This window comes from Erythrolamprus reginae, chromosome 3 (genome assembly GCF_031021105.1).
Source record: "Erythrolamprus reginae isolate rEryReg1 chromosome 3, rEryReg1.hap1, whole genome shotgun sequence".
In the NCBI taxonomy this organism is placed as follows: domain Eukaryota; kingdom Metazoa; phylum Chordata; class Lepidosauria; order Squamata; family Dipsadidae; genus Erythrolamprus; species Erythrolamprus reginae.
Window position 1 is genome coordinate 206629582 of NC_091952.1, and position 27166 is coordinate 206656747.

The window sequence follows — 27166 nt, forward strand, 5'->3', positions numbered from 1 at the left end:
AGTTGTTAATGTAGCTAATGTTCTGACATTCTATATATATAATGCTGAATACTATCTTCCTGCAAAGGACTTACTATTTTGCCAGATGTAATGTTACTTTCATTTATATGCTTTGCTCTATTAATTCTTAGTCAGTCATACACAAACAAGCATTTTTAGAATCACTACATCTGTTTAAAATGTGCTAGCTAACTAAAGAAGGTTAACCCTTTGTTTCTTCGGTTCCCAAATACCACCAGTGATTCTCAGGATGACTTAGTGGGTTTAGTTGGGCATATTCTTTTGCAGTTTTTAAGCTATTTTATTTCTTCTTCTTTAATTTTTGGTGTGTGTATCTGTGTGCTTAATCTTAATGATATCATGATTTCAGGTCAGAGTTCTTCAGGCATTAATCATTTTTATCTATTTTGAAAAGATTCTTAGATAATTTTGGAATAAATGATTAAATATTTGAGTTAACAGATTTGCTAATGTTCCAGAATGTAGATTTATTTATTTATTTATTTATTTATTCGTTCATTCATTCATTCGTTCAATTGGATTTATCTGCCGCCCAACTCCAATAGGACTCCAAGCGGCTAACAGTAGATTGGAATCTACTGTTAGAATATTGGGCTATTTTTAGTACAATGGTGAAGGATTTCAGACTCCCAACTGCTTAATAATAGAAATGACAAAATAGCTCCTTTGCCATCTCAAACTATGCAGCTGAACAAAAGAAACCCTAGAGAACCAGGAATGATTTTTTTATATGCATGAATAATGAGCTCCATTCAATAAAATACTGTATTCAAAACAAATTGTTAGGCTCCTAGGTTTTTCATTCTAAGTGTAATTGTTGCACTGATCCTAGTTGGAGGAACTTGAGAGCCTAGGAAGAAGATAAATCTTCTTACTCAAAAGCCTCACAAGCTTGGAGCATCCTGGTCTACATAACTTCCTGGAAAGCATGTCCAAATATGAAAAACCCATGATCCCTTAATTAGAAACTCTATTGTTTTTAAGCAGTAGAAACTGAATTGGAGCTTTCAAACAAAGCCTTCTTTTATTAACCAAGTAGGAGAACATTGATGCTACATTCAGTATTGTATGTGTACATTTTCAATCCTCATCTATTGAACCAAAGAGAGGTTTTCTGCAACTCACAGGAGGCACAAGCCAAGAGAAGGCAGGCAAACATATGACTATGCTGATATGAAGCTTAATTGATAAGCTCAAATATTTTCAGAAAAAATAAAAAAAATAGTTCATGCAGTGCTGCAGTTCAAAATAATGCAGTGAAATCAACTAATAATAAAAAAAGATTAACAATAAGCATTAAGATGCTTCAATTGTGACTCAATTGTTACTTTTACTGTCACAGTAGCATTGTAAACCATTTTGGCTAAAAATCAGAATGTGATGCAAAACCCATAATCACTGCTTACCCAGGTTCAGTATATACCAAGTTCAATTTAGGTTAATTTACTTTACACTTACTCTTTTAAACATATTAATGTTAAATGAACATCAACAGTAATGTCTTATATTTTGGACTCTAATCTTGATCAAGACTTTTTAAACATCTTCAAAACAACAGGCTCAAAATTCTCCACCTGATTCAACCAATGCTACTGTAATTTAAATGCATGTTACTAAAGCACCACAGTGTTCTAGAAGTCAGTGCTCAGATGGCTTATGGCTGTTTTATTTTTATTTTTTGAAAAACTGGTTTAGAAATAATTTGAGACAATTTCTGGAGAATCTGCCTTTCAAGAACTATGAATTTTGGCTCATTAAGCAGATCTTTGAAGTAGAGACAAAATTCCTCTAAGCAGAAAAATGATGATGGGAAACAAAAAGATAATCTTTGTGATTTCCAATAAATACTTTACTCATTATGTAGTTAGATGCTAATTGTTATTTTATTCCATACAGTTTGTTAGACTTATTTGCCATTAATCACACAGACACTGGAACCATTAGAACATTTAAGGCAACACCCATACATTCATTTTAGGGGGGGGGGTTACTTTTATATTTTAATCTATGCATTCCCTGCCATCCCATTCTTTCTAAATTTTTGTGCCATTACTGTTACACTATTAATATTAAGTTTGGAAATACTTGTAGAAGTAAGTGATTTACTGATTTTATGTTCTTTATTAGCCATCCATGCTTACAGCTGGTTAGTAATTTTTTAGCATTATATATAGTTTGTGGTATAACAAATTGGTAGAACAGTATACCAACTGCATATACAGTGGTACCTCTACTTAAGAACTTAATTCGTTCCATGACCAGGTTCTTAAGTAGAAAAGTTTGTACGGTAAGTAGAAACAATTTTTCCCATAGGAATCAATGTAAAAGCAAATAATGCATGCAAACCCATTAGGAAAGAAATAAAAGCTCGGAATTTGGGTGAGAGGAGGAGGAGAAAGAAGAGGAAGACTACAGTTGCTGCCAAAGGAAGGTGAGGTGAGGAGAATCAAAAAAATCCAAAACTTTAAGGCTTAAAAAAAAAAGAGTGGCGAGGAGGAGAGCGTGCCTCCCATAAATCCAACGCGTGGCTGTCTCCCATACACTGCACCAGAGAGAGAAACTCAGGCAGGCGAGAGTGGGGAACCACCTGCTCCTTTGATCAAAAGGCGGCTGCAGCTGCTGCTACCTGCTTCCTCTTCCTTCCCATGCTGAAGGGCTCCCCCCTCCTCTCGCTCGCTCGCTTTGTAGCCAGTGCCTTTCCTTCATTATGGTGACTCCTTGGTGTGGCTGAAGTTAAGTTGATCCGGCCACGATGAAGCGCTCCCTTTTGCCTTTCCACACCCAGATGCTTCGGGAAGCAACCTCGTGCTGGGTGTATGGGAAGCAGCATGAGGGAGTCACCATAGTGAAGTGGTTTATTCCCTCTCTAAGCGCCCAGAGAAAGAAAAATGCTTCGTTCGCTCTGGACTGCCAAAGCCTCCTTAAGCGCCACCGAAAGGTCCTCTGGCAGCCCAGAAAAGCCCGAGATGGCTGGGATTAAAGGGGGAATGGCAGGAAACTCGCTGGGCCTTCGTGCCGCTCTCAAATTTCCTGGAAAATTTTTCCAAGCCCGGGTTCTTAAGTAGAAAATGGTTCTTAAGAAGAGGCAAAAAAATCTTGAACACCCGGTTTTTATCTAGAAAAGTTGAGTAGAGGCATTCTTACGTAGAGGTACCACTGTATTTAAATAAATAGAATTGAATTCATAGCTGATTTTTTATCTCCAGTTGTATTTATAATCGAAAAGGTATTATTATTAAGTTTTTAAATCTGTCTTAGCATCTTAAATTTTAGCTTTTCTTACAGTATGTAGATTAAACTATTGGCATAATAGAATTGCTTTTGTGCTGAATGTAAATTTTATTGGTCAGTGACCTTAATAATAATACTTCAATAAACACATCTAGTTTCAAGTTTCAAGTTTTATAGGATTTATATGCCGCCCCTCTCCGAAAACTCGGGGCGGCTAACAGCAATCATAAACAGTATACAATAATAATCTGGTTTATCTCATAGTTGCTTCAATTAAAAAAACCCCAAACAACTGAAATAAGACATGAAAGCTGAATTTCCTTATTTTTTATTCAAAACCGTACGTAGAAAACTGAAGAACAGAACCTCTGAAGAACAGGTATTACAGGTAATCTATACTATAATCTATAATCTTTTTTTTTTTCTTATTTAGAATCTATTATTTTTGAAGCCCATCTTCAGTGGTTGTGGGCATACTGTACTAAGTCTTTTATGAAATTATATTAGTTGTTAAAATTAATTAATAAAATAATGTTTCACGTTTCTAAAATCTCCATTACACTTGGGAATTACATTTCTCTCTTTCTCTCAAGGGAAATCACCAAGTCTGTTAAATGTAGCATTGGCTTACCTGAACAGTCTTCTTTGTACACTGTGAGAGGGTTCAAGCATGAGTTGACTTCATTGGTTGTCTTTTAACTACTTTTCTAAGGCCCTGAGCCTCCTCTCAACATCTTTTAACTCTGCTACAGAGGCCTTGTCCTTCGCAACCCTGTCCTTAGAGGAGGTCTGGCTTTTTGCTGTGGCTTTTTTATGGACAGAAGAAGATAAGGCCTCCTGACCCTTATCAGACTTTCCAGACATGGTGAAAGGCCAACAAGCCCTGGAACACCTACTTAGGTAGAGTCAGAATACATCCCTAGGGCTGAAGAAATAATACCCAGAGGCAAGGACTCCTATATTGTGCCTGGGCGAGAAGATGATCACCTTCCCATGGATCCCCGGGAAGAATACTCACTACAGGCACTATAAAATAACAGAAGCAAACAGCAGTAACAGGCAATGCTTTATGAAATTGCATCAAAAAACCCCCAGTTTCTATAGAGAAAGCAGCTATGATGAGATTTCTAAGGCAGAAAAATGGCAACAAAATGGCGACCGGCAGCTGCGCAGCCATAATGGCCTCTCAAAATGACCACCGTCACTAATTGTGATGGAAATTTACCAGAACAGCCAAACAAAATGGCCACCATGATAAAATCTGCCTAGCAACAGGCAAATCGCAGCAAGCACAAAAACAAAATGGCCACCACTGCAAATAAAATGGCCATTTTGAATTATCATAGCCGTTGGAGCAGAGAGAAAGGACATGTTTAATTCAATCAATGAACTCAGTCCCTGTGATAACCGATGAGGTTAACCCATGCTTGGACCTTCCTTAGCAGTGCATAGGAGAAGTACCAAGATCATTCAATCCTACAAGACTTGTAATACAAAGGGACGCTGTCTGTAGAAACTACAGCCACGAATTTGTGAGTTGTTTTCTTATTTCACATTATTTGATTTTTGCACTTAAACTGACAGGAACATTTTTTGTTTCTATATGCATCATTCCATTTTTCTTTGAATCCCTATAGATTTAAAATCAATGCAGCATTATTTTGCTTTTCTATAAATATTTGATTATGCTCACTCATCTGCGTTGAAAAGTAGATATTACTAATCATTACAATATATATTGTTTTTATGTGACCTAAGACAGTGTAAAGTGAGTGAAACAGCTGCTCCTTTACCAAATAATCCACCACGAGTCTACGGAGAGGGGCGGCATACAAATTTAATAAACAAATAAATAAACAAATAAACAAATAAATAAAATAAAATAAAATCTAAGGGGTCAGAGGTGAAGGAGGGGGTGTACAAGACAAAAAGCTCTGTCTAAAATTTGGAACCAATATTCTAGTTGAACACCGAAAAAGAACATTGTTGATTGGAAATGATTCCCCTCCATTAAAAGGTCTTCATATTTTGCAAGATTAATAACCCACAAATTCAAATTAAGCAAAATGTTCACAAACAGATTACGAGAAAACAACAATCCCAAATTACTTTTTGTATAATATATTGCTCAATTGCAATGTTTAAAAAATGGCTTAATCACAAACCATTTAACTTGGAATAAACATTTGTTTAGGGGCTACCTTAACGTTGAATGTTATTTCCTCCATGACGTAAACTCGTTCAGGAAATGCTTTAGCCACCTCCTCCACACTGTTAAAATACTGCACTGGCTCCTTAATATCACGGTCTTGTTCCAGCAGCTTAAACTGCCCTGAAAACAGATGATAAATAGAAGAGCAGTAAGATATTTATATTGGATTGCAGTTTCTGTGGCAACTGCTAACGCGCTCCCTATTCCATTTCAGTTGGTCACTTTCCTCCAATTATTAAGAGCTAAGTAATGGAAGAAAAGATTGCACACATTTTTACAAACCTGAAAAGGAAAGAGCTACCAAGCTTGGCTAAACCGGAATTAGAAGAATGTGTGGGGGCTGATGTGAGATTTAATAGAATTTACAGGCAGGCTTTCTGGAAGTCAACTGAAAGTATTAATACATTTCTCAGGAAGAAACTTCATACAGGCTTCTGTGTGCTTAGAACTTTTTCATCATGTTACATACTGTAAATTTTAAAACAGGAACTCATTTTGTATAAAAAGTTTCACTTAAAAAAAAGAAGGGCCATTATAGACCTTTAGTAACTAACCAACATCTGTTGACCAGCTAGTAAAGCAAGTTTACAAAAATCCTTTCACAGACATACACAAAAGTTCTTTTTTCGTAGATACCCTGTGTTGATTCTGGCTTGACTAGAGCAAGGAACATTCCAGAAGAAAATTGGGATGTTCCACATACAGAAAAACCTCACATATATTATCTGCATTATAAAAACATTCCAATTTTAATTAAAAGGGTCACAACGTAGATTCAGTGGCAAATCTCATCTACTTTCCTTTAATAATTGCTAGGGGGTATGTGTTTATGAGTCTTGGTAACATGGTTCTTAGGGAAAGTAAAACATTTATTGGATAAGGACAAATAAGTGATAGACAAGAATTTATTTATTACTTGTATTCTCAGTAGAAAGCATTGCATTCCATATATATTAGTTATTTAAAACATATATCCATGTGCTAGACACAAGAACAGTTTTTTTCCGAACGCCATCACTCTACTAAACAAATAATTCCCTCAACACTGTCAGATTTTCTACTAAATCTGCACTTCTATTCTACTAGTTTTTCTCATCATTCCTTTCACCCATTTCCTCCCATGTTGACTGTATGACTGTAACTTGTTGCTTATATCCTAAGATTTTTATTAATATTGTTTCTTCATTGCTTATTTGACCCCTATGACAATCATTAAGTGTTGCACCACATGATTCTTGACAAATGTATATTTTATTTTATGTACGCTGAGAGCATATGCACCAAGACATATTCCTTGTGTATCCAATCACATTTGGCCAATAAAAAAAACCTATTCTATTCTATTCTATTCTAATAGCACAATTATTTATTTGGGCAAAGATCTTATCAGAAGAAAAGCTCAGATATGCTTATTCAGTTAGCATATGGTACCAGTTTTGAAATAATCTAAAATGTTACATACCTTTACATAAATACATGTATTTATTTAAAATACATACATACATACATACATACATACATACATACAAGCATACACATATGCTATTCCATTTTGAGAGAAGCAACAGTATAAAGGCACAGAAAAGAAGTATGAAATAGTAAGTGAAAATAATAAATGTGATCAGAAATATAATAATAATTTAATAATAATTTATTAGATTTGTTATTAGATTTGTATGCCGCCCCTCTCCATGACTCGGAGCATTAGTTTTATACCTAAAACTAACCTTCAGCATAATCTACGATCTCTTTCCAAATCTTTCTGTCTTTGCACCTATGTTTGCTTCTATCATATGTAGCCTTTAAAGTTCTTTAAAGTTCTCATCTCTCCCTCTTTTTCAGGATGAAATCTGTACTTTAAAGTTTTAAAGCCCCTAAAACTGTTGACTCTGTTAAACTTAAATTACACATTTAATTTCAGCTTTATAGAAGTATGTTCTGTCCCTTTCTGAAGAAGGACAGAAATCAATACAGATACTGTATTGCATAGGCTTTCAAATGTACCAAAGATTTTTATTTCCTTCAGTGCTAAGTAGCCCTTCTAGCATACCATGCTGTTCTTGCTACATGCTCAATTATAGTTATAAAATGGGAAAAGTGGAAGAATGAACACCACTCTTTAAATTGCCATCTATATTCAATCCTTTCAGTATCTCTAGACTATGGTAAGCTACTTTTTGTATCTTTTCCAACTTTACAATCCCCGTTGTTTGGTCATGTTAGTTGGGATGCCTGAGCATGATAGTTAAAATTTTCTACAGTGAATTAAAAGCCTTTGAAAAGCAATGGTGTTAATATTTTGGGAAACCTTATGAAAACAGCAGAATGGATTGACTTGTTTAAACTCGGGTTCTAACATCATATGCTTACAGCTCTGGTGTTTCTGCATCACTGTACTAGCTATACAGAACTTAGTATCTCAGTCAATAGCTGCATCCTGCCTTATTGCCTTACTAGCCACAGCCGGTCATGTGTTGCTGTGGCTCAGTCTGGTTAAGTGGAAAAGAAAGGAATAAGAAAATGCTTGTTTAAATTTTTGAGCCCCTTGCTCAATTTATTCAGAATAACAGAGTTTGAAGGGACCTTGGAGGTGTTCTAGTCCAACCCCCTGCTCAATTATATCACAGAGTTTGAGGGGATTAACATTAGAGAACAGGGTGACATTTGTACATCTCTCTCCCTCCCGGTTTCCCCCTGGTTTAACAGAGTGGCCTGACCCATCTTCCGAAATATGATAAGACCGGCCTACCTTACATTTGTACATCTCTCTTTCTCTCTCTCTTTCCCTGTCCTCCTGGTTTAAGAGACTGGACCGACCCTTCTGCCAAAAGACGACCAGCCTACCTCGCAGGGTTTTTGTTTCCACCCAATAATGGGTGGCAAAACCCATGATTTGCAGCCAAACCTGGTTCCTTTATTTTCTGAGGATAATTTCCTGTGGCAGTTGATCAGCATGGCGGTTGATCAGCAGCCAATCAAAACGTGCCTCCTATGTTTGTCACCAGTCTCCATGCAAAGCAACTAACCTGTGTTTTCACCAGCCAATCGAAACACGCCTCCTATTTTTTCACCAGGGAATTCTATGTTTTTTGGCCAGTTTTTACCTGTCACAGGTGCGACATCTATATAATAGAGGTACTGTATATCATAAGGGCTGTGTTCGAATGGAACGCTGTGTCAAAATTTCAAAGCAATTGGAGAAGTATAGTATTTTTGAGATTAGCTCTGCCTAACAAAGATACATTTACATTTTTATTAATAGAGATGGAGGCCTGAAAATCTTTAGCTCGTGGCAGAAGTGTTACATCTGGCATTGAAAAACTGAGATCACACAAGTTGTATTCATCCTTTCTTAAGAGAGTAATATTTGGATTTTTTTTTTTAAAGAGCCTGGAAACAGTTACAACTGTTCTGTATATTAATATCAAGCTATAGAAACATGATAATAGAGAGGAATTGGCAGAACACTCCCACTCTCAGTGTTTCTTATTCTTTGGTTGAAAAAGATTGCCGAGTGGCTACTCCTACATCAGGGTCTCCTTTAATTGAATGACTTGTTTCATTCATCATAAAGCTGCTTATTGAGCATTATTTTTTCTCTCTCCAGTCTTGATTCTGGTCCATGTTAAACAGACTGTGGTAGAAGTGTAGGATGGTGCATAGTAAAAAATTCCATCTGACAGGACAATTATGTAAACATTTCTGCTTCTGCTTGGAACTTTGTACAGAACAAACAAGCCTTGAAAGAAACACTGCTTTGAAAAAGCAATGTTTTTGAACACGTACATAGTTCAATTTGATGTAAAAGACTTCTCTTGTTTCATGGGCAGGAAGCTTTTAAGTTTACAGAAACGGAGAAGTTTAAAGCCAAGAAAGAGATTATATAGACTTTGGCAATATAATCTACATTCATCCCACATGACAATGTGGGCTAACACTCTACGCAGAGTCTAGCATTTCAAAAGTCAAAAGTCAGTAGGTGTGACCTGCAAACATTACACTGACATTTGAAAATGAAAAAAAAAACCCTTTCCTATTATTGAAGGCAACTATGTATGGTTTATATATGTAGTCTGTGGCTTATTGTACGTGTTACTTGCATTTGTAAAAATTTCACATTAAAACAATTTTGACATCTGCCCACCAGAAAGAGATTTTATTATTATTATCTACAATTGTATCAGCCAGTTGTTTTGCTGGATTTGGCATTGGCTACTAGTTGAGCCCCACCCAGGAGCCTAGGACAGTGATAGCGAAACTTTTTTTCCCTTCGATGCCAAAAGAGCATCCACGTGTGCTATTGTGCATGAGCAAGTGCCACACCCATAATTCAATGGCCTGGGGAGGGCAAAAACAGCTTCCCCCCCCCCAGGAGGCCCTCTGGAGGCCGGAAATATTTTGAAGCAACTCTGGGAGGCTTACAGCATAAAAACATTAAAATCATCAGGATTAAATATTCCCAACACAAGAATATGAAAATAAAATCATAGTTCCAAGATGGGAAAAGCGGAGAGGGGCGGCATACAAATCCAATAAATTATTATTATTATTATTATTATTATTATTATTATTATTATTATTATTATTAAATAGGTGTGGGGGGGATTGGCTCTTAATCAGCAAATAGCATTATATACCACTTCACAAAGCTTTACAGCTCTCAGTTATCTGGATCCTCATTTTACCAACCCCAGAAGGATGGAAGGCTGAGTCAACCTTGAACTGGTGAGAATTGAACTGCTGAACTGCTGGCAGCTAGCAGGATTAGCCTGCAATATGGCATTCTAACCACTGTGCCACCACAGTTCTAATTAATCAACAGTGTGATAATCAGGGCGATACTCAGGACCCAAAACAGAGTAATCTGAGATGCCCAAATCTGTCAAGCAATGGGGAAATCAAGAGATTGAGGCAGTTCAAATGAGTATAATGATTTATTGCAAGCTTACGTTCTGTACAAGAGTCTGACCAACTAACAGTCAAGGGAAATGAACGGGAGTAAGAAGGCATTTAAAATGGGCTGGACGTAGATCTCTTGTGGACATGCAGGGATTCATTATTTATGATGTGTTTGACCATTCCCTCAGCCTTAGCATGGTCATCTCCTTTGTGTTTCACAGCAGTATCATTCAGGTATTACCAATCGCTAACAGAATCTTTCCAAGTTTTGAATACTGTAATGAGAATTCTGACATATTGTTGTTTTTCACGTTATCCGAAGAATAATAATATGATTGAAACAATATTTATGGAAGTTGGTTTAATTGTCATATACAATTGCCAATTCCATTCCTATTGAATGGAATGCTCCTATATCACAGGATATTCATTAACATTCTCATTACTGAAGAAATAACAACTCAAAAGAAATATAACATTGGTGTGGGACAAGAAAATAGTCCACCTGACTATTGTAATGAAGGGGAAGCCAAGGCCAGAAAGAGATTCATGAATACAAGGGCTTTTCAGTGAAGAACTCTAGGGTACAGAAAGACTGCAAAAAAGGAGGGTCAAGTTACAGTTCACTGTATAATGCTTGAGCAATCCAACCAGTTCTTCTTAGGCTTCCTCTAAAAGGGGTAGAGAATATTAGACATAAAATTTTCTTGAAAGACAGGTCTGGCTGATTTCATCAATTTTGAAATTTAAAAAGTAGCATCCTGCTAGAAAAAGAGAGGGAGGGAGGGAGGGAGGGAGAGAGAGGGGGTGGCATACAGAAATAAATACAAAAACATTATTCTTTCTGTTTTATTTTGCTTAAACTGAATCATTTTCAGTGTTTACCTATATTGTAAATATCATGATCAACTGGTTCAGTGATGCTGGCACTTTTATATTTATTTATAAAACATCTATTCAACTTTTTCAAATGATGAATAAAATAGCCAAATTATATGCAGCCTTAATCATCTCTTTCTTTACTCTTTCACACATATATACCTTCATATACATATTGTAAAGAAGGAAGATCCTAAATACACGTACAAAATGCACATTAAAAAGGAACAGCCAAACAATTAGAAGCAAGAGTGAAAAGGAACTGGAATCAAAATTAGATAACAAATGAATAATGAAATAGTAAATAATTCTTGCAGAAAGCTCTTTACTGAATTTATTAAGGAATTGGTAACAACATATGTAAACAAATACTTGATCAAATCACCTGGTCCTAAAACATGGAACATTTTTACAAGCCCAAGCAAAAACTTTGAACAGATTAGGAACTGGTTTAACTGGCATAGCAGCATCCTAATACAGTCATGACACCATTCTCATCCAGTAATTTAGTCATTGCAATAGGGAAATAATTGTAATTTCCAATCAGTCCTCCAGCATTCCTGTCCCTTTTTAGGTTTCAACTGATGGAAGAGTGTCTCTATGTGTACAAGATGTACACTTGCCAAGTAGTCCTCTAACAAAATAATACTGAGAGACAGACAACATCTGTTTGTTGTCTAGTAAATTTGAAAAATTTGGGGAAAAGCTTGTTTTAAATACCTTTTCTGTCTTTACTAAATGCACTTGTTCTCAATTCTATGGCCACATTTTCTCTGTGTGTATTTAATGAAGTGATAATCCATTACTCCTTAAAATAGTAAGGATTACTTCACTTGATTCATTGCTTTTGGCTTCTAGCTATATGTAAAATTGGTATCCACAAATCTATAAAGCAGACAAATTTTCATTTTTTCTGATGCACTGATACTGATTCTGATTACACAGATGCTGCTGCTGTTGTTGTTTGGTAAATTCTACTGTACAAGATACCCTCTTTGTTCTTAGTTCATTACCCTTGCATTAGAAATGGAAAGGCTATTTCATTGCAGAATCTCATATGACTTTAGCAACATTACAAGAGAAATGGCTTTCTTTCAACTGAAAGGTTTGATTCAAATGCCATTTATGACAGTTATGAAATCCAAAAAAGGTATGAGTAATGAACCATCCTATGAGCTTCAATCACCAATGAAGGATGATTAATAAAACATATTGTGTATTTATTACAGAGCAAGCAACTTGCTTCAGGGTGGAGGATGATAAAACAAACAAAATATTAAAAGTTATGATATTTATGTAGTTATTTACTAAGCACATCTAAATTATATTAAAATAACTAAAATATCTTTCAAGATATGTCACAACGTTTGAGCACTTCTAATGTTTGAAAATTGAACATTGAAAAATTTGATATGCCCCAATTTTCCAGTCTTAAAATGTGAGTTCAGTGATGTTGTAACTTCATCTAAGTGTTATGGATAGACCTTGTTCCTTTTCTGTATTGTAGAAGGCCTTAAATACTTCCAAGAGTCAAAAGAGACACATTCCCTTTTATATTACACTCCATGATACACATTTATTCTAGTATTTTTAATCAGTTAGCAGTGAGTAGGGAGGATCTGTAATTAAGAGGAATACTGATTTTTTTCAATATTTTAGGTGCTTTAATTAAAAAAGTGGATCTTATTTATTTGTTTGTTTGATTGATTGATTTCTCAGGGAGGCTTAGAGGAAAAATTAATGCAAATCAAGTTAGAAATCTAGATTAAAATACAATCTTAAAATCCCAACATTTAAATTAATCTATCACATTCATCCCATCATGCACAATACATTCAATTGTTGCCGGGGCTAGATATTAGAAACTCAGTGGTCCCAAGCCTGTCAGCAGAGGTGAGTTTTTAAAACCTTACGGAAGGTGGAGAGACTGGGGGCAGTGCGGATCTATGGAGGGTGTACGTTCCGTAGGGTGGGGCCGCCACAGAGAAGGCTCTTCCCCTAGGCCCCACCAGACAGCATTGTCTGGCTGATGGGACCTGGAGAAGGCCGACTCTGTGGGACCTGACTGGTCACTGGGATGCATGAGGCAGAAGACATAAGTGATCTGGTCCAGTGCCATGTAGGGCTTTATAGGTCATAACCAACATTTTTTGTGTTTGGAGACTAATTGGCAGTCAGTGCTCGTTGAGTGCGGTAGAAACATGGGCATATCTAGGAAGGCCCATGACTGCTCGCGCGGTTGTGTTCTGCACGACCTGCTGTCTCCAGACACTCTTCAAAGGTAGCCCCATGTAGAGCATTGCATTATTTGAATCTTGAGGTGATAAGGGCATGAGTGACTGTGAGTAGAGACTCCCTATCCAAGTAGAGCTGCAACTGGCGCACCAAGTGAATCTGGGCGAACTTTCCCCTCGCTACAGCTGAAAGATGGTGTTCTAAAGTCAGCTGTGATCGAGGAGGACCTCCAAGTTGCGGACCTTCTCTAAGGGGGTCAGAAGCTCCGCCCCGAGTGATGGACGGACAGATGGAATTGTCCTTGGAAGGCAAAACCCACAGTCACTCCATCTTGTCGGAGTTGAGTCTGAGCTTGTTAACATCCATCCAAATCCTAACAGCCTCCAGACACCGGCACATTTTTTACAATTATGTTTCACAATATTTCTAACAAGGAATTCTAGGAAAGTTTAGTTTGTATAAATAGATAATTAATTGGATTTGGATGTACACTGTACCTTATACGTTGTAAGCCATCCCAAGTCCTCGGAGAGGGGTGGCATATAAATCTGGTAAGTGAGTGAGTGAGTAAGTAAGTAAATAAATAAATAAATGAATAAATAATTAATATTGGGTCAAAAAGCTCTCTCTCTCTGTGTAAATGGGGGAAGACTATCTCCACATTTCTTAGTTATGTTTGTTTTTTATTGTCATTTCTGAATTACCTTTAGTACTTTGTTGTTTAATGTTTATTTTTGGTATCCTTGTACTCTACTCTTTTTTAAAACTGCTTTGAAAATAAAATTGGAAGGAAAAACATGTTAAGGAAATTCACATTTCTAATACAACAAAAGAGTTCAAAAATGCATATACTGTATAAGCCAAGTTATGTAATAACTCCCATGATACTTAACTTCACAGAGAAGATTTTCAAAAGATTTCCTGACAAAGATATACATAGGGAATATCATATTAGAGCTGGAATTCCGTTTTAAGCATGTTTACTCAGAAATGAACTGCATGATTCAGCTGACCTTTAGTTATCCTTAACTAAGGCGTGCTGCTTTAACCATCTCACATGGATTTTTACAGGAAAGATGCATCAGCAGTTTTCCATTAAGGAATATTAATCCAATGCTTCTGTTTAAAAAAAAAAAAAAAAATCTATGAGCAACATGCTCAAAAAGTATCCGTCCCCCCTTCCCTCCCTCCCTTTTTTTCCTGTACTGTAGTGATAAAAAGAGGAACTGAATAAGTCTCATTTGTATTATAAATACAGTATCTGCTGCCGTAGAGGAAAGAGGTAATGGCCTTAAAGGGGAGGAGGAAGAGGCCACAGTTAGGCCTACAAGATTCTGTTACCACAGCTTTATAATAAAAGTGGTAGTGACCTATGGCGATCCTATAGCATGGGGGCTACTGGTGGCACCATATATGAGGGCATGCGAGGTGTTGCCCTATGTCAGCATACATGCGTTGGCCAGCTGATTTTCAGCCTTCTTTTTGGCCATTTTTGCTCTCCACAGGCTTCAGGAAAGCCTCCTGAACCCCAGGGATGGTGAAAAATGTCCCAACCAGAAGTTCGGAAACTAACTTCCGGTTGGCCCATTAACCAGTTTTTCGCTCTTCCCCAGACTTCAGGAGGCTTTCCTAAATCCCAGGGATGGCAAAAAACAGCCCAACAAGCCTAATGGAAATCCAGAGGCTTCAATAAGGCCTGTGCACATGTGCAGAGGAGGACATTGCATTATGGGTGTGGGCATGTGTGCATAAGGACCCTTTTGGCACCCAAGTCAAAAAAGGCTCGCCATCACTGATCTAGAGAGATTGACAACTCCTTGTTATTATTCAGCCCATTCTAACTTTACCTTTTCAATTTGTTCTCTGTACTAAGCAAACACATTCCTTACAAATGCAAATCCTCCTCACTTTTTCCTAGCATCTCTATATACAAACAAGAATGTGCATAGGCAGGGGAGGGGTCAAAAAAATCAAGATGTTAGCCACAAATGTGATTGAAGTGTCATCTTTTTTTATATGTGTTTGGTAAACAGCTCTGTGTACAAACCTGTCTTTTGCCAGAAGACGGCAGGTAAATGGAAAAAGTACTAAAGTGATGTGCTTGGTTTCCTTCTCCCAGCAAAGTGGACAACTGATATATTCTCCTTACATAAGGAAAATGAAATGGTTCTTCCCCATTGTTTTAGCAATTTGAGACTGATGCTTACCTCTCTGGCTTTCTTCTATGTTCCTAACTTTATAAATAGCTTAGATCTTGTTCGATGACCTTCCAGACCATTTTTAACTTGGTAAAAAATAATTTATTTATTTATTTATTTTATTTATTCAATTTTTATGCCGCCGTTCTCCTTAGACTCAGGGCGGATTACAACATGTTAGAAACATAGGTAGAAGTCTGACGGCAGAAAAAGACCTCATGGTCCATCTAGTCTGCCCTTATACTATTTTATGTTAGCAATAGCACTTTTTTAACAGAGCCAGCATATTGCCTCCACAATCCGGTTCCTCATTTTACCCACCTCGGAAGGATGGAAGGCTGAGTCAACCTTGAGCCGGTGATGAGATTTGAACCACTGACCTGCAGATCTACAGTCAGCTTCAGTGGTCTGCAGTACAGCACTCTACCTGCTGCGCCACCCTGGCTCATTATAATGTAATTATGACTTATTTACTTTGATAGTTGACAATGCAAAGGATCTGCAACTTTTCATAATAAAAGTCAAGAGGCAGAATGAAAAAATGGGACTTAAATTTAATATAAAGAGCAAACTAAGGGCAACAGGTACATCAACCAGTCTTAGATTTGACAATGAAGATACTGAACTAGTGGATACCTTCTATCTTTTTGGGATTAAACATCAGTAAATAAAAAGCAGTCAATAAAAAACACAAATGCAGTAAAGAAATGCAATAATCTCAAGATTACTGTTCTGAGATTATTGCATTCTCAGAACAGTACAAGAATGGTATTTCCTGTGAGATTCTAGGGAAGCAATAACTGGACTTCGGAGAAGGAGGATAGAAGAAGTACTGACAATTTTGAAATTTGGAGTTGGAGAAAGCTATGGAAAGCCAAGAAAACAAACAATGGATCATCAAATAAATCAAGTCAGAGTTCCCACTCATGGTACAAATGATCCGGTTCCAATTAAGAACATAAGAACATAAGAAGAGCCATGCTGAATCAGGTCAAAGCCCATCGAGTCCAGCATTCTGTGTCACACAGTGGCCCACCAATTGTCGATGGGGATCTTGAGCAGAAATAGAAGGCAAGACCCTCCCTTTCTCCTGACTCCCATCAAATGCTACTCAAGGGAATCCTGCCTGCCTCAACCAACATAGAGGCAGCACATGGACATCCGTTTCAATAACCACTGATACACTTGGCATCTATGAATCTGTCTAATCCTGCCTTGAAGCTATCAAGGCTGACAGCTGTCATGACCTCTTCTGGAAATGAATTCCATAAACCAATGACACTCTGGGTGAAGAAATATTTCCCTTGATTTGTCCTCACTTTCTTATCTATGAGCTTTAGGGAGTGCTCCCTTGTCCTAGTATTGTGTGATAGAGAAAAGAATTTTTCTCTATCCACCTTTTCTATCCCATGCATGATTTTATACACTTCGATCAAGTCACTCCTTAAACGCCGTCTTTCAAGGCTGAATAGATCAGGGCGTTGTAACCTGGTATCATAAGGGAGGTGCCCCATTTCCTTGATCATTCTTGTTGCCCTTTTTTACACCTTTTCCAGTTCCATTATATCCTTCTTGAGGTACGGTGACCAGAAGTGTACACAGTACTCAAATTATTATAGTTCAGACAAAATATTTGGCTCTCTGGAGAACACTTTATTAGTGCTAGAAAAGGCAAAAGGAAAGAGAAGATGACCACCATCAAGGTGGATGGACTACACCAGGGTTGGTGAACCTTTTTGGCACTGAGTGCCAAAACGGGGTGGGTGGGGGCATGACAGAAACCCAAAGAGTAGCCACCCAGTGTGTATGCATGCACTAGGAAGATGATCTTCCGGTTTGGCCCGCACGTGCACACTGGCCACCTGGCCTTCCAGTTTTTGGTGTGCATGCATGCATGAAGAGCAGCTGGCCCTTGCACATGCACGTGCCAGAAACCAAAATATCATCTTCACAGGACACACATGTGTCCTGGGTGGTTGCTCTTCCAGTTTTTGGCGCTCCCATGCACATGTAGACCAGTTGGGTGGCGCACCGGAACCCAGAAAAGCAATGGGTAATGGCTCACATGCCTGGAGAGATGGCTCTGAATGCCACTTCCGGCACGGGTGACATAGGTTTGCCATCACAGGACTGCACTATTCTAAGACCGAAAGGATCAGGTTAGGATCAGACTGTCATGGGCAAAATGTATGTGATACTGATTTTATGGCACATAATCAATAACTCTGTAGACTTTTCTTCAACCCCTTTCCTTTATCCCACAACTGCAATATAATCCAGCTATTGGGAAGCTGGATTAAGGATCAGGTAGAAACATAGAAACATAGAAGACTGATGGCAGAAAAAGACCTCATGGTCCATCTAGTCTGCCCTTATACTATTTTCTGTATTTTATCTTAGGATGGATATATGTTTATCCCAGGCATGTTTAAATTCAGTTACTGTGGATTTATCTACCACGTCTGCTGGAAGTTTGTTCCAAGGATCTACTACTCTTTCAGTAAAATAATATTTTCTCAGACTTATTTCTGAGAATGGCTGTTCAAATCTTTAATTTTGGAAGAGATTATGATTTAAAATGTGATTATTCTAAATTCATTTTTGACCAAAATCTCCCTTGATTGAAAGACTTGGCAACATCAGTTGGAGAGGTATGTGGGAACAGAATAATGGAGAAGAAAAACAGACATAACTGTAGGAGTGTGCGGCCACATAAGACAAAATTGTAATTGATAGTATGCCAGGGTGAATGTCTTAAGATGTTCTAAATTATATTTTATTACGCCTTGAATAATACTCTGCTTTTATCCTAGGAAAGCACAACTCCATATGTTCCCTTTCTCATTTCCTCCCCCACTATTACAAAGCCACCAAGCTGAAAGAGCATGTGCATTTGATTCCCTCCTTCCTAATGGACTGTGCCTTTTTTCCTCATTTGATTAACCATCACTGAACATTAGGGTGTCTCAAAGCAAACTGAACACGAGGAATGTTGGAACCCAAGAGGTTTACAAGATGAAAATGCAACACAATATAGAAATACAGTGTTCCCTCGATTTTCGCAGGGGATGCGTTCCGAGACCGCCCGCGAAAGTCGAATTTCCGCGAAGTAGAGATGCGGAAGTAAATACACTATTTTTGGCTATGAACAGTATCACAAACCTTCCCTTAACACTTTAAACCCCTAAATTGCAATTTCCCATTCCCTTAGATTGCAATTTCCCATTCCCTTAGATTACATTTAGATTACAACTCACCATGTTTATTTATTAAAGTTTATTTAAAAAAATATTTATTAAAGGCAGACAAAAGTTTGGCAATGACATATGACATCATCGGGTGGGAAAAACCGTGGTATAGGGGAAAAACCCACAAAGCATTTTTTAATTAATATTTTTGAAAACCCGTGGTATAGACTTTTCGCGAAGTTTGAACCCACGAAAATCGAGGGAACACTGTATTTCATGTTCTTACATTTATGACTTGTGGTGGATTTAGAAATAAATGTAATATTGCTCAGTAACCTATAGTACAGTGTTCCCTCGATTTTTGCGGGTTCGAACTTCGCGAATAGCCTATACCACGGTTTTTCAAAAAAATATTAATTAAAAAATACTTCGCGGGTTTTTTCTATACCACGGTTTTTCCCACCCGATGATGTCATACGTCATTGCCAAACTTTCGTCTGCCATTGCTGATTGGCCGAAATCTTGGCCGATCAGCATTTTTATCGCAAAAAATAATAATTATTGTTAATAAATAATTATGTTTATAAATATCAGGATCACTAAGTGTCTTATCCAACTGTGAGTACCAGTAATAATGGTGAGTAAATGGTTGTTAATGGAATGGGAAATGGTAATTTAGGGGTTTAAAGTGTTAAGGGATGGCTTGTGATACTGTTCATAGCCAAAAATGGTGTATTTATTTCCGTATCTCTACTTTGCGGAAATTCGACTTTCGCGGGCGGTCTCGGAACGCATCCCCGCGAAAATCGAGGGAACACTGTATTTTCATACCCATGGAGCAATGGTGAAGGTATGAAAGTTTGACATATTATCTATTAAAATAGGCAATAATATTACATTTTAATATTATTTATTTCATTTCATTTATATGCTGCCCAACTCCAAAAGGACTCTGGGTGGCATACAGCAAGGACATCTAAAAGAACAATTTAAAATCCCTCATATAAACATTCATATCTTTGTGGCCAGATCTAAAAGATGTCTCATTTGCTCATCGGCCCCAGGCCTGCCAGTAGAGTGAGGTCTTTAAGGCTTTCCGGGAGGCCAGTAGGGTGGGGAAAGTATGGATCTCAGGAGGTAGCTGGTTCCAGAGAGCTGGTGCCACCACAGAGAAGGCCCTACCCTGCAGCCCTGCTAACCGACATTGCTTAGATGATGGGACCCGGAGAAGGCCAACCCTGTGGGCCCTTATCGGTTGCTGGAAGCTGTGCGGCAGAAAGCGGTTTTATATTTAAAGTTTTCAAGTTCTGTTCCAATTTTTAAAATTTTGTTAGTTGCTTTGAGTACTTGATACAAAAATTAATCCATTACCAAGTGGAAGGAAACATCTGTAGCAGGAGCTCATTTTATATATGTGTAATATTAATATGATTTAGAAACAGTCAAGATTTTAGGTCTTGTACAATTCTCATAGGAATTTAGCAAACCCCTCATAAGATACAGCACGGACCTTACTATCTTATCCTGCCTTTTTTCTATTTATCTACATGTTTAAATTCAAAAAGGGAAGCAGGACTGTGATTTTCTTCTCTCTTGTTTAATACTAATTGTTGGAGGCTTTGACCATTAGTACGCAACTCTAATTAAGATTTGCGGGTCCTTGCTTCCATAATAGCACTCCCTAGGTATACAGGTAGCCTTGACCCAAAGGTGCCTTTTCAAAGAGGCAACTGGGCTTTCTAGCTTTTCTTTGAATGTGTTTTGCTTCTCATCCAAAAGCTTCTTCTCTCTGAAGAAAGCTGCAGAAGCTTCTTGGATGAAAAGCAAAATGTCTTCAAAGAAAAACCAGGAAGTCTGGTTGCCTCCTGAAAAAGCTCCTTTGGGACAACCATGACCTGGATGACTGAGAATTTCCACAGACAGGTAGTTCTTGATTTACGACACCATTTGCATTTATAATAGCCTCGGTATGAGTTCTTGATGGCCCATAAAGCACCTCTGGTTATCGTAAATGGATGCATTGCCCTCCCACAGTCACATGATCACATTTTGGGTGCTTGTTTATATTTATGATTGGTTACCAAGTGCTCTGCAATCATGTGGTTGTCATTTGCAATCTTTTCTACCACAAGCCAAGGGGATGGAGGAGCTTAGGAGAAACCATGCTTAGGCAACATCTAAACATGTGTTCTAATAAATACAAAATACACTAACAGGTTTCAGAATTTGCTTCATTTACCAATTGTTTCATGAAATTTAATAAGAGCAAAATAGGAATGTTTTGTTTAGCACACATTAAAATGAATACAATTAATAGGACTCATGCAAATGAGGAATTAATTCAAGGTTTGCCTTGAAGGAAAATGATTTTTTTAAAAAAAATCAGTTGAACAGATTTATATATTATATGAAGAATATTTCAATATTATTCTATATTTCCCTTCTAAAAAATTAGGACAGCCCATATTAAATACCAATTTATATTCATTAAGATAATCTTTCTCCAGATGCTGCACGAAGTACGTTTTTGTAAACCTTCAATGAGATGGCTAACAATCAAGATTATGTCCACCTCTATCAGATTGAAGAAGTCTGCAGCAGGCATTTATTGGTTCTCAAATAAGACTTGATAAAGATAAAAGCCTTGGAAAATGTGATTAAAGGACAACAAAGAATTCCCTACTGTCCTTACAAATTCTCAAAAGTGTTCTTCATTCTAGAAAGGCAGATTTGTTTGAAACTCCCCCTGAAGGGCACAAAGTATATCATTAAGGTTGACAGAAGAACAGAAATACAGTGATACCTCGTCTTACAAACCCCTCATCATACAAACTTTTCGAGATACAAACCCGGGGTTTAAGATTTTTTTGCCTCTTCTTCCAAACTATTTTCACCATACAAACCCAAGCTGCCACAACTGGGATGCCCTGCCTCGGGACTTCTGTTACCAGTGAAGCGCCTGTTTTTGCGCTGCTGAGATTCCCCTGAGGCTCCCCTCCGTGGGAAACCCCACCTCCGGACTTCCGTGTTTTTGCGATGCTGCAGGGGAATCCCAGCAGTGCAAAAACGGGCACTTCGCTGGCAACAGAAGTCCAGAGGTGAGGTTTCCCAGCGAGGGGAGCCTCAGCGAAATCGCAGTATCACAAAAACATGGAAGTCCGGAAGTGGGGTTTCAAGGACTTCCGTGTTTTTGCAATGCTGCAATTTCGCTGAGGCTCCCCTCGCTGGGAAACCCCACTTCCGGACTTCGGTTGCCAGCGAAGCACCTGTTTTTGTGATGCTGAGATTCCCCTGCTGGGATTCCCCTGCAGCATTACAAAAACATGGAAGTCCAGAGGTGGGGTTTCCCATGGAGGGGAGACTCAGGGGAATACCAGCAGTGCAAAAACGGGTGCTTTGGCTGGCAAAAGGGGTGAGTTTTGGGCTTTCACATATTAATCGCTTTTCCATTGATTCCTATGGGAAACACTGTATCATCTTACAAACTTTTCACCTTATAAACCTCATCCTAGAACCAATTAAGTTTGTAAGATGAGGTATCACTGTAGTTACTTTTAAAACAAAAGTGAAATGGAAAGGGACAAATATCACATGTCAGAGTAACGTAGCAACATATGCTAGAACTACACCAAACTATGAAATGGCAACCTAGAATGGAAGAATTTCATAAAAACATTGAAAAACTGACATACAAAGTAATGTCTCAGTTGAGTTACAGACCACTGACTCCTAATAATCAAATTTGTTGCAGAGTGACCCAGTTCAAAACTCACTAAATGAGAGGTCTTCAAACTTGGCAACTTTTAAGACTTGTGAACTTCAGCTCCCAGAATTCTGGGAATTGAAGCCCACAAGTCTTAAAGTTGCCAAGTTTCGGGACCCCTGCGCTAAAGCTTGCTTTCTTGTATATAACCCAATAAAGGTAGTACTCAACTTACAAGAGTTCACTTAGTGACCATTCAAAGTTATAACAGCATTGAAAAAAGTGACATCCCTGTTTTTCAGACTTATGACTGTTGCAATATTCCCAGTGTTACGTGATTTACACTTGGATGCTTGGCAACTGATTCACATTTATGACGGCTGTAGTGTCCCAGGATCATGTGACCCCCCCCCTTTTGTGACCTTCTGGCAAGCAAAGTTAATGGGGAAGCCAGATTCACCTCACAAGAATGTTATTAATTTCACAACTACAGCAATTCACTGAATAAACGTATCAAAAAAAGTCGTAAAATGGGACAACCTCACTTAACAACATGTTTCACTTAGCAACATAAATCTGGGGCTCCATTGTGGTTGTAACTCGAGGACTATCGGTACTTAGGAAAAACTCAAACATTTTTCTGAGGGAAAAGTTTTAATCCAATATTACTGGTTTTTTTAAAAAAAATGTGTTTTCTTCAGTTTCCCTACTTTGTCTGCTTTTTGTTCAGATAATCTACTCAGGATCTGCCAGAACTGAGGTTGTGTATGATGTGTGTAGGCAACAGGAAATTTGGCAAAACGTATCTTCTGGCTTTCTACCTATTGGAGTATTTTAAACAGACTTCTCTATGGGGTGGAGAGATTTTATTTTCTGTTGGAACTGCTGAATTGTTAACTGCTAACATCTGAAGCCAAGGTAAGTGATGGTCATTGTGAGGGATCCTGAGAAGGTGGTTAAATAACTACATGGAGGATTTCCAGATTTCCGCTCTACTTAGAGAAAGGTCCTATGGGAGCAATCGCTGATTCATTACACTAACAGTTTGTTCTTTCTTTGATAATGAGGGTCAAAATATCAGACAATGAAATAAAAACCAAGAGACAAATAATAGTTCCCCACCCCTCACCACTTTATGACAATGAAGATGGAAATGTCAGGGTTTTTTTTTTTTTTTTAAGTTGTACCTTCCGTACACTGTAATTTGAAATAAAAAAAACAAAAGAAAAAATAAGAAAAACCAAAATAAATAGATGCTGTTTTCTTAGACTGGGTAAATAGACTCAATTTCTGAAAGTAATTTCTTAATACAGTGATGCCTCGTCATACAACTTTTCGAGATACAAACCCAGGGTTTAAGATTTTTTTGCCTCTTCTTACAAACTATTTTCACCTTACAAAACCACCGACGCCGCTTGGATGCCCCGCCTCCGAACTTCCGTTGCCAGCGAAGCACCCGTTTTTGCGCTGCTGGGAGTTCCCTGAGGCTCCCTTCCATGGGAAACCCCACCTCCGGACTTCCGTGTTTTTGTGATGCTGCAGGGGCATCCCAGCAGGGGAATCCCAGCAGCGGAAAAATGGGCGCTTCGCTGGCAACGGAAGTCCGGAGGTGGGGTTTCCCAGCGAGGGGAGCCTCAGTGAAATCGCAGCATCGCAAAAACACAGAGGTCCGGAGGTGGGGTTTCAAGGACTTCGGTGTTTTTGCAATGCTGCAATTTCATTGATGCTCCCTTCGCTGGGAAACCCCACCTCCGGACTTCCATTGCCAGCAAAGCGCTTGTTTTTGCGATGCTGGGATTCCCCTGCAGCATTGCAAAAACACAGAAGTCCAGAGGTGGGGCTTCCCATGGAGGGGAACCTCAGGGGAATCCCAGCCGCTCAAAAACAGGTGCTTCGACTGGCAAAAGGGATGAATTTTGGGCTTTTCCATTGATTCCTATGGGAAACATTATTTCATCTTACAAACTTTTCACCTTAAGAACTTCATCCTGGAACCAATTAAGTTTGTAAGACAAGGTATCACTGAATGTCTCTTTGGATTTAAATTTACTTTATGAAAAAAGCTTAGTCAACAACATAATAATATATCTTCGGGATGATGTCTCTGTGAATGTAAATTAGAACATGTTTCCCCCTCCCGATAAAAATAAATTAGTTCAAGAATTAAACTGACCAAGACTGCCAAGAATAAAAATGAAGTCAGATACCTCAAATAATAAAAATAATGAGGAATGGCAGGAGGCCAATAACAGAACTAGAGATCAACCTTGTTGTAGAAGCGGGAGTAGATGGTAGACTAAAGGAAGGCATTTCCTTTGAACTTTGCCTTCTAATAACAGAAATATAATGCCACTGTTATAGATCATGAGAGCAAAGAAATGCATTTTACACACTCAGTTTTGCTGCTGTTGATCAACAATCTCCACCTACTTCCAGCATTCATGATAAGCACTGGCTCAAGTTCATTGCTTAGATATCTCTGAAATAGGGAGGGAGAGAGATCACAGAATTGAAAAGGGCATTTTAGGTCACAAAGTTCAACTCAGATTTGGTGTAGGTACCTCTATTAACTCTTTCCTAACCAAAAGCTGTGAGTTCTCTGCTTCAAATAATCCAGTGAAGCAGAAAACATTCTCTCTCCAAGTAACTGTATCCTATAATGCTGCTCCTATAATGTTGTTTTTTCTAACTTCCAGTGGGAAATCTCTTTCTTGTAAATGGTACATGGCTTTAGGTATCTGATGAGGGCTATTAGTGTCCAACCAAAGATTCCTTTGCAGGAATTCTCTACTTACAACCTGTTGCTTAGTGACCCAAGTTATGACTGACATTCCAAAAGTGACTTACAAACCAATTTAGGCACTTAGCAACTGGCCCGCATTTACATTATTTGCAGCACCTCGTAGTCATGTGACCGCAATTTATAACAGCTATGCCGAAATCAACCTTTATTTCCAGCTTATGGCAAAACCTATCCCATTCATTCACTTAATGAATGCTGCATTCAATTTAGGACCACTGCAAAACAAGGTAAAATGTCCATTCATATTCATACCTGCTTTACAATTGAAATTGCTAGGCTCAATTATGGTCATAACTCAAGGGCTGCCTGTAAATTCAAGGTTAACTGTGGCCAACTTTTTTCATAGGACTTAAGTTTATAGTCCCCAGTCAGTTTCACTGCTATTGTCTGAACCTATTACAGTTTCAGTGAATTCTAATTGGAGTGAAGTGACTCAATTCTTTGGGTGGGGCCTCATCAATAAAATAGAATAATTTCTTCCCATGATTCAAAAATTCTATAAAAGAGATGTGGTGGTGCAGTGGTTAGAAGTCAGTAATCTAAGCTAATTTTGCTGCCTGCCGGCTGACTGCAATTTGGCAGTTCCATTCTCACCAGGCTCAAGGTTGACTCAGTTTTCCATCCTTCTGAGGTCAGTAAAATGAGGACCCAGATTTTTGGTAGCAAATATACTGACTTTGTAAACCACTTAGAGAGGGCTGTACAGCACTGTGAATCAGTATACAGTGATATCTCTACCTAAGAATGCCTCTACTTAAGAACTTTTCTAAATAAGAACCGGGTGTTCAAGATTTTTTGCCTCTTCTTAAGAACCATTTTCTACTTAAAAACCTGAGCCAGGAAAAATTTCCCAGGAAATTTGAGAGCGGCACGAAGGCCCAGCCAGTTTCATGCCATTCTCCCTGGGTTTCTCTCTGTGGCGTAGTGTATGGGAGGCAACCTCGCGCTGGGCGTATGGGAGGCGCGTGCTGCTCCTCGCCACCTCAGAGTCCCTCTTTTTTTTTTTTAAAGCCTTAAAGTTTTGGATTTTTTTGATTCTCTTCACTTCACCTTTTTCCTTCAGCAGCGACTGTCCTCCTCTTCCTCCTCCTCTTCTTCCTCCTCCTCCTCCCACCCAAATTCAGAGCTTTTATTTCTTTCCTAATGGGTTTGCACGCATTATTTGCTTTTACATTGATTCCCATGGGAAAAATTGCTTCTACTTAATAACCTGGTCACGGAATGAATTAAGTTCTTAAGTAGAGGTACCACTGTATGTCTAAATGCTATTGCTATAGCTGTTGATTCAGCCAATTTTGTTTTTGCAGTGAAGTCATGGTAGTGCTGAACCTTGTGTCACCTCTTAATGCTATATTTAATAAGAAACAACTGATTATCAAACTTGATAATCACTTTCCAGTATAAATGCCCATTATGGACAATGGATTTGCTTACCAACTGCAGTGTTTGCCTAATGACTATGACACTTTAACAACAGCCACGAAAAGTTCATAAAATCAGGCGCAGACATGTGGTGATACACTTAAAGATTGACATAATTTATGGCCGTAATTCTTACCTTAATTACAATCATAGATTGAGCACTACCTGTAATGTTCATTGTGATATGCATAATTCCATACTGAATACTGCTGATTGCCCATTATTTTCAATGTGTTTACAACTCAAATGGCCTTAATTACAGAAATTTAAGCTGAAAATATAGAAGTATGATTTCTATGAAGATTGTATTTCAATAGACTTAAAGAACTCAGATCTGTCATTGCTACCCCCGACTGATTTGTTTAACCAATCCCT

General features: G+C 38.2%; 1 protein-coding gene across 2 annotated transcripts in view; it reads right to left on the bottom strand.

Annotated features, from left to right (window-relative positions):
• The window catches only part of GAREM1 (GRB2 associated regulator of MAPK1 subtype 1), a 93556-nt gene that overhangs the window by 18225 nt on the left and 48165 nt on the right, over positions 1–27166 (bottom strand). For both annotated transcript variants that reach the window (XM_070747701.1, XM_070747700.1), the window contains exon 3: positions 5454–5584. In XM_070747701.1, coding sequence (XP_070603802.1) covers positions 5454–5584 — 131 coding nt within the window. The remainder of the gene's footprint in view (positions 1–5453; positions 5585–27166) is intronic.